The 8,833-nt window shown below is 40.7% G+C and overlaps 1 protein-coding gene across 1 annotated transcript in view; it reads right to left on the bottom strand.

Annotated features, from left to right (window-relative positions):
- The window catches only part of LOC138332547 (sacsin-like), a 50,301-nt gene that overhangs the window by 18,072 nt on the left and 23,396 nt on the right, over positions 1–8,833 (bottom strand). Inside the window, exons 5-8 of the mRNA XM_069280552.1 lie at positions 4,456–5,589; positions 3,617–4,036; positions 1,344–2,625; positions 253–263 (exon numbers count right to left, since the gene is read on the bottom strand). Of these exons, the coding sequence (XP_069136653.1) occupies positions 253–263; positions 1,344–2,625; positions 3,617–4,036; positions 4,456–5,589 (2,847 nt within the window). The remainder of the gene's footprint in view (positions 1–252; positions 264–1,343; positions 2,626–3,616; positions 4,037–4,455; positions 5,590–8,833) is intronic.

Here is an 8,833-nt window from a genome sequence, read left to right as displayed (position 1 = left end):
AGAAGAATACATCCTTAACCCTTTGTGCTAAGTGAGTCCAAATGCATTTAAATGAAAGTGAAGAGTGTCTTGTTTTCAAAATCATCGCTTTAAGATCTAAATTAACACTTTATGCAAATAACCCCGTCTATCGATCCATGCCACACAGTATACAAAGTATACACAGTTATGTGTTGATCTCACCTGTCCTGTACAGTGTACCTGTTTTAAAGGGACCTCATCTGTCCTGTACATGTTGTATGGTGAACTTACCTGTCCTGTACCTGTTGTATAGTGACCACACCTGTCCTGTACCTGTTGTATGGTGACCACACCTGTCCTGTACCTGTTGTATGGTGACCACACCTGTCCTGTACATGTTGTACGATGACCTCACCTATCCTGTACCTGTTGTATGGTGACCACACCTGTCCTGTACCTGTTGTATGGTGACCACACCTGTCCTGTACCTGTTGTATGGTGACCTCACCTGTTCTGTTCCTGTTGTATGGTGACCTCACCTGTCCTGTACCTGTTGTATGGTGACCTCACCTGTCCTGTACCTGTTGTATGGTGACCACACCTGTCCTGTACCTGTTGTATGGTGACCTCACCTGTTCTGTTCCTGTTGTATGGTGACCTCACCTGTCCTGTACCTGTTGTATGGTGACCTCACCTGTCCTGTACCTGTTGTATGGTGACCTCACCTATTCTGTTCCTGTTGTATGATTACCTCACCTGTCCCTGTACCTCTGTTGTATGGTGGACCTCACCTGTCCTGTACCTGTTGTATGGTGACCTCACCTGTCCTGTACCTGTTGTATGGTGACCTCACCTGTCCTGTACCTGTTGTATGGTGACCACACCTGTCCTGTACCTGTTGTATGGTGACCACACCTGTCCTGTACCTGTTGTATGGTGACCTCACCTGTCCTGTACCTGTTGTATGGTGACCTCACCAGTCCTGTACCTGTTGTACTGTTGATGACCTCACCTGTCCTGTACCTGTGTATGTATGGTACTGTTGTACCTCACCTGTCCTGTACCTGTTGTATGGTGACCACACCTGTCCTGTCCTGTACCTGTTGTATGGTGACCTCACCTGTCCTGTACCTGTTATTACCCACCTGTTGTACCTGTTGTATGGTGACCACACCTGTCCTGTACCTGTTGTATGGTGACCTCACCTGTCCTGTACCTGTTGTATGGTGACCTCACCTGTCCTGTACCTGTTGTATGGTGACCACACCTGTCCTGTACCTGTTGTATGGTGACCACACCTGTCCTGTACCTGTTGTATGGTGACCTCCATGGAACAACAGATCCGACGATTCGCTGATTACGAGTGGTTGCTAGGAGACTACTCTTGTGGAGCACAGAGTTGATGTGGACTACGACACCACGGTAAGACAGTAGGATAGCTACCGGCCGGTTTATTAAGTGGTATCATGAACTGTTTGTCAAAAAGTGAATAGTGATGTGGTAGCTCGGGTTGTCGTTGAAGAAAATAATTCACCGCGTGTGCTTGGTCCAAAATGGATGTTTGTCCCTGCTTCACCTTACTGTCCAGGTCATTGATGCAATTGATGATCAGATCGAAGGATGGTTCAGATGTTTTCAAGCCCAACTTAAACAATCCAATTAGAACATCTGATGATGAAAACGTTTCTACTGGAAAAATCGGTTTGTTATCGACTAGATTCTTCAGTTGAGGTATGTTTGGGTCGTAAAGTTCACATGGTTTTCTTAATTCCCCTCGAGAAGTTGGTACAAAATTTGTTTTCCTTGCCAAATCCATCAATGTATAATTTCTTTCAAACTGGCGGATATTTTGGACGAAATGTATCATCAGTTTCTTCTTTTCTGAGTTGGAGTATGTATGCCATATGGTAGACAATATTTCCTCAATAGCATCTTCCTCTGTACACTGTCGGGCACCCAACTTTTGCGCCAACTTGTACTGACGGGGATCTGACGAGGACAGGAGACGTCGCGGATACTTAACTGGAAAGATATATCTGAGCTGTGGAGCTAGCATATCAACTTCGCTTATAGATGTGTAGGAACCGGTCTGGTATTCTTCGAAAATCTCTATCCTTTCCAGCGATTTTCTTCCAACATCCCAAATCTCAAAATTCTCCACATAATTCTGCCAGGCAATCCTTTCATCTTTTCCAGCATTGCTATTAAAGCTTCTCAGATAATCACTGTTATTAGCTGCAAGTCGATCGAGCAGGTTCAGAAAACTGTCTTTTGTAGAATTGTGGATATACCTGCTGATTTCTGGGTGTGTTTCCACAAACGACGGCAGACAAGATAAGACTTTGACTGAAAACATTTCCATAGATTTACATAGGTCTTCCGGAAGTCTGAATGACTTATGTGATTTCACAATCATTAACTTCGAAAGTTTGTGTAGATGAATGTACTTGCCGTGTTCTTCAGGTACCAGGTGTAGGTCTGTAAAATCCTCCAAAGACCTGTCAGCCAGAAAGGACCAGAGGTTCTTCAGCCAGTCTCTGGGAAGTGATGACCGTGTAGTATCCCAACTCTTGTATGAACCGCTGTCTGCCAGGTTACGTTCCATACACTGCCGAAGTAGTGCAGCAAATCCGGGGTTAATTAAATCCTTGATTTGGAATGTACCTGTTGACAATGGAAGGCGCACTTAAGTAATGAATACACATTTTGTAATCAGAAATATTTTAAGGAGTGTATTATAGTTCATAGTTATAACAGACAATAGTATGGCAAATATATCATAAAGAACGATGATTCATACTGTAAAGGTAGAAATTTGCGCGAGCGAGTAATTTACGCTTATTACGCGAAGGCCGCTTGATCGCGAAAATCCCCCAGCGTAATATTTTGTACATGGATGAACTTTGTTGTTAAAAGTCTAAAAGAAAATAACAATACCGCGAAAGGTTAACACGTGAAAATCGCAAAATTAAGCACTCGCAAAAATATCCACGTTTACAGTAATTGCCCTATAGGCTTGCATCGCTTATGTTCTTTCTACAGACTGTCTTCAAGCATTATTTTATAATAAATAAGAGCTATGGAATTGTTCAGGTTATAAATATCTTCAGAAAATGTTGTTTAAAGTAAAAGTTTGTATTGAACAGACAAGGACAAGAAGATACGTACTAACGTACGCATCATGGTGCATAATTTAGATATTTCAGCAAGTGTAAACTTGGTTATCTTATGATAAATGTACAAAGGATAACTTGTCTGCAGCACAAATGAAACAGTACTAGCTCATGTATGACCCCAACGTGTTTACACATCCTGTGTGGTTACCAAATTTATCCTCTTCCAGTTTCATGGTTATTTCGCCTGTTCTTTACCTGTTGTATGTTGACTGTTGACTACGACTTTCCTGCGACCTTACCTGACCTATACATTACCTTGTGTTATATCATGTCTTCTTTGATGGGTATGTATATGTCTTTGATAATGGTCCATATTTCCCTTAATTTTTAAGTGATGATATATCCTTACCTGGTTTACATATGATCTGTTTCATTACCTGCCCTGTACATACAGTATTTTGTATAATAATGTTCTGAATCAGTTTGGATCGTAATTGTCCAAATTATCATTTTATTTTGTAGTGATGATAAATGCTTACCTTTTTGTTTGATTTGTCCCAGGTTTAGTTTGATTCCCTCAGGTAGATCTACCTTAAGAAGCTTTTCTTCACAACCTGGGACAAGTCTAGCTGTTGTTTCATCACAAATGTATACACAGCCTGAAGTCTCAAATTTCACATATCTACCATCCTCCAGGGGCAGGAGTTTTAAACCCTCTAGTAAGCTATACTGGCCATCGGAGTCTTCACACATCAGATATTGAAGCAAGTGCAGCTTTTGAGCAGCACTACAGTTTTCATATGTACTGCCCCGTCTAAGAAGGTTAGCTAGGAAGGCCGGAGTCAAAAGTGTCACACTGCTGTTCTGCTTCAATAACTCTGTGACGTGAGGTGGGATAATCGTCAAATTTTGTTGATACTGTTTCATGATCTGTCTCAGTGTTCCTCGAATTTCTGCATCTGTAACATGTTTGGAGAGAGATCTGAAGTAGTCTGTTTACATTATATGAAAGACCAATATTACATTTCTTTCATTCGCCATAAAAAGTAACTCACATGGAGAAACTAAATGGAAATAACAAACACCAAAAGACAAAATTGTGGGTTGCAAAAGTTTATCATCTAGAAATAAATAAAAAAAATACATGATGAAATGTGACTTTTTACCCCCAATAATAGTTTATTTTTTTGGCTTTTTTTGACATCGTATCAAGCTAGGGTCATTAAAGGACGTGACAAAATTAGGAAATAGAAACAATCTGGAGAATCCGCAAAAGACCTATGGTCAGTACGTGGCACCTTCCACACAATGGATTTAAATTCAAAACCCAGACACGGAAGTTTAGTGGTAATATGTCTGATGACCTTAGCATATTTACCTGTCTCAGATAGTTGACATTCAAACACGGCATCCCTGTGATGTATCCATTGGCCCCCGTTGTTCTCAGTGTACACAAACTTTGTCTTCAGAAGATTGGTGAGTAATGGCTCCAGGATAATACGCCACTTGACATCCACATCACCGAGACGGGGTATGGATCGGTATACTACTTTCACCAAGTCGTCTGGGTTATGTTTCTCTCTACATCTACTGATCAACTGTTGTACCATGATCAAGTAGACCTGAGAAAGGGCTTCCCTTATCAAGGCCTGATTCCACTGAAGTGATTTGTCAGCGTTAATGGCCGACTGATTCAAATCAGCTGATGGCCACTTTACATGCCGTCTGTTCTGGCTCAAAGCAAAAAACCCGTTTACATGAACCGGGAATCCTGTTAGACTGCGCTGCTCCAAAGGAAGAGGAAGGAAACAGAAGATGTGGCCTTGGAAGTCCATTGTGTCTTCATACGGAATAGCAATTCCAACGTAAGGACTGTAGGATAAGTCCTTATCCTGGGAAAGTTTACGGAATTCCGGGGACATGGTTTTTCCTAACACGGCATTAACGATGAACCATGACTTGTTCTCAATCTTCGCTACACCACGACGGTCGTGTGATTCTACTCTTATATTCACATGTAGGCTACATATCAAATCACTTGATATGTTACTTCTTGTAAATCTTTGCAGTTCCTTGCAGAATTGCCGTCGTTGCTCTATTGATCGAGTTTCAGATCTTAGGTCCTGGATCTGTACCCTGTACCGCGGCTCGTTATTTTGACTGTATAAAGCCATTTCCTCCAGGTTTTTTAGAAACAGCAGTGTAATTGGTGCTTCAGTTGTAAAGGAATCAAAAAGGTTCTCAATTTTCTCCTCGTTATACACATTCCCTGACAGCTCTGTGCCGATCTGTCGAAGAGGAAACCTAAACAGAGTTCCTTTGTACTCTCCGTTTACAATTGTTTCCTGTCCAAACCCAAAAACATTGTTAAAAGCAACCCTAAAGGCATCCATGTCCATCCCCTTGTATTTGTCTAACCTGTTCAGCTGGAAGCTCGTACACACCTTGTCAGAGTAGGTTGTGTAGGGGTTTATAACTAGAAGCTTTGTACCAGACACAATCATCGGGTAATCTGAAATACATAGATAACCAAACCGGTCAATATGACTTTGAAAAAGTAAGCAATAAAGACTTTTAAATTGGGAATTCTTGTAAAAGCAATTTGACATAGACTTACTTGGTCAATTACAATAGCTTCTTCATATTCTATTTGGCTGCTTTGAAATATTATAGATATATTATCCCATACGGTGATAGCGAGGCTGGAGACACCTCTAACCGTCACAAAAATCAATATTTACATTATGTAGAAGAACGACAGAACCGATACAGGACAAACAGACTGGGCTGTCATCAGAGGTAAAGTGGTGTACAAGTCCTCAGAAGATATGGACAGAGAAAGGAAAAAAAATGTGGAATGATATCGCCAAACAAAAAACAGACATAACTTCCTTCCTCATAGGGAGCCCCACTTAGCAAGACTCAAGATTGCACGAACTTCCTGAGTCTGAACATCACTTTACTATGGTGAGTGATTTTGGCCATGTCGCTGTCAAACGAAGGGCTACAGTGCCACAATCTGTCAAATGAAGATGCCCAATGCGACACAACTTCGCTAGCCAAGGGTATTAAGTCCGATTCTCTTCCTACTACCCTTGGCATATCTCACTTCAAAACAGGTGTTTTTGCTTTCAAATTCTGATTGGATGCGGCTAGGTTCAGGCAACCAATGAAAACGCAGCTTTGATTTGTCAACAAAACTGAACTGAAGCGGTAGTATAGTGACCTACATTTGTATAATGAGGCATCAGGCATGTCTGTCAACATCAACTCCTAGCGAAGTTATATTACTATCTATTTAATCAATTAGATGTTTTAAACCAGCTTAATGAACGTCTTGGAGACGTTGCTCTCCAAACAGATTGGAAAGTACGTGCGTGGTTTATATTTCACAAATTAAATAATTTAAAGATATACTACGATCTCGTTACAAAATTGGACACTGCAGAACTTCTGCACGAAACGCAAAAACCTGGTGTCCGAACTCACTAATAAACAAATTACTCACACATGTTCATCTTTGGTATTTTGAATCTGTCGCAAACAACACGCGTGTTTCATAGGGCGCTGCCAATTTTTAAACCATACAACAATGATACGAGCTTTTTAATTGGTTGCAAATTGCTTATTACGTAAATGGAAGGGGCGCAACTGCGGTGATCCAGCAGGTGGCGCAGTGCGGGACTACCCGTTCTGAAGTCAGATATGCCAAGGGTAATAGAAAGAGAATCGGACTAATACCCTTGGCTAGCGAAGTTGAATGCGACAAAACGCCATGCGATTGTGCAACAACGCGACATTGTACTTGTCGCATGAAAAATTGTCAACATATTGTATGGTGCATTGTCGCACTGTCGCTATTACTTGGGGCACTGTCGCATAGCGGGTCAAAATCAGTCACCACACATTATCCATTTCCTCGCCATCATATGCAGCCAGATTAGCAAGACAGATATATTGTGAAATGGCAACTGCTTAAATATCCGAAATAGTTTTCGTGCAAGACTAAGGTCGTTGAGAATGGTAATTTTATCTCCGTTATTACTGAGGGAACTGTGGGACACATGGTTCTTACATGTAGCTAAAAGGGTAGGTTACAGGTCACGTGATCAAGTTCATGTCCAGACGTGACATACATAGCTCCAATGTTTTGGATAAAAGTCACCTTTTTGGATGCAAATACGACCTCAAAAACTGGACTGATGATTAATTGAGTGACGAGCAACGCGGTCAGTGAAAAATATTTGAAATAGAACTTTGCAAAAAAGAACTTTTGAAATCTATAAACCGTATTCACGTCTGCGGGGGCCAGGTATGTCACGCAAGTCACGCATGAATACCTGATTACAAAGCATGTAATACCCAGGGTACAAAGACTCACTTGTGAATTTTACTGCACGCGTACCTAACGGTAGCGCTACTGCTGTCATATCACGAATGACTGACAACAAGAAAAAGTTGAAAGGATCTAAGAGATATCTGTCAATGTCTTCAGATTCGGGTTTTGATGCGAGTTCTCAAGATCAAAGCCCTACCCGTGATAGTCGAAAGTCTGAGAAATGGAAAAAGGACATTACACAGCAAGGTAAAAAGGCAAAACTAGATAAATTGCAACCTACAATAGCCGAATTCACTGACAAAATGGGAAACCAAAAAGACAGTTGTGAGGTCAGTGCTCGTTTAGAGAGAATCGAACAGCTTCTAAATAAGATCGTTACGAAGGATGACTTCGAAAAGAAAATGCAAAATTTAGTGACCACTAATCAACTAAATGACACAGTACAGAGACTGTCTAATCAATTTGAAAAAGCTCTAAGCGATCTCAAACTACAACATGAAAACACCATGGATAAAGTCAACAGTGAAATACATGACTTACATGTTGAAAACGAAAAACTTAGAAGCACTGTTAAAAAGTTAGAAAGCCAAAATGAAGATATTCATAGTGACCTATACTCCATTAACAAAGAGGTTATGGAAAACAGTGAAAACTTGAATGACCTCGAGCAGCATGGCAGAGCCAATAGTATAAGGATTACGGGACTCGAAGACAAGAAGCCAAACGAAAATGTGGAGGAATCTGTTTCCAAGGTGATTCAGCTATTCAATATGAAACTAGGAATGAAAATGGACCCAGACGAAATTGACACTGCCCATCGACTAGGCGGCATTAAGCCAGGGAAACCAAGGGCCATCATATGTAAATTCGTGCGACGTCGCGCTAAATTTGAGGTTATAAAGAACAGATACAAACTCAAACAATCTGGTATTGTTATACAATGTATCAGAAGACATCACGCGAAAGAACCAGGAGCTCCTCGGGAGAGCTTACCAGAGTCGCGACAACATACAAAGCGCGTGGGTAATGAACGTGAAAATTAAAGTTAAAACTAAAGACAATGGAATAAAACACGTCAAAAATCATGACGAAATGGACAAGCTGCTATCCAGCTGCCGATAAATAGCCCGCGCTTGCTTATTGCTAACCATACGGACACCTAACTATACCATATAAATTTGTAACAAACTATCGATTACGAACAAAATTATAAGTGAATCAGAAGTACATGTATGTACAAATTAGTTAAAGACAGTGTGCATGAACAATGAACCCAATTATATTTACATAGTTTTTATAAAACAATTAGCATTATTATTTAGATTTAAATAACAACCGGTTTCGTGGAGCTGTTGATCCATAAAAATGGTGTTGTTTGCCATGAAAAGTGGGCCATGCATTTAATTATTAATATTAT

This window comes from Argopecten irradians, chromosome 10, assembly GCF_041381155.1.
Source record: "Argopecten irradians isolate NY chromosome 10, Ai_NY, whole genome shotgun sequence".
Classification (NCBI taxonomy): domain Eukaryota; kingdom Metazoa; phylum Mollusca; class Bivalvia; order Pectinida; family Pectinidae; genus Argopecten; species Argopecten irradians.
Note: the sequence above shows the minus strand (reverse complement) of the source record. Positions and strands in the feature narration are given on the sequence as shown.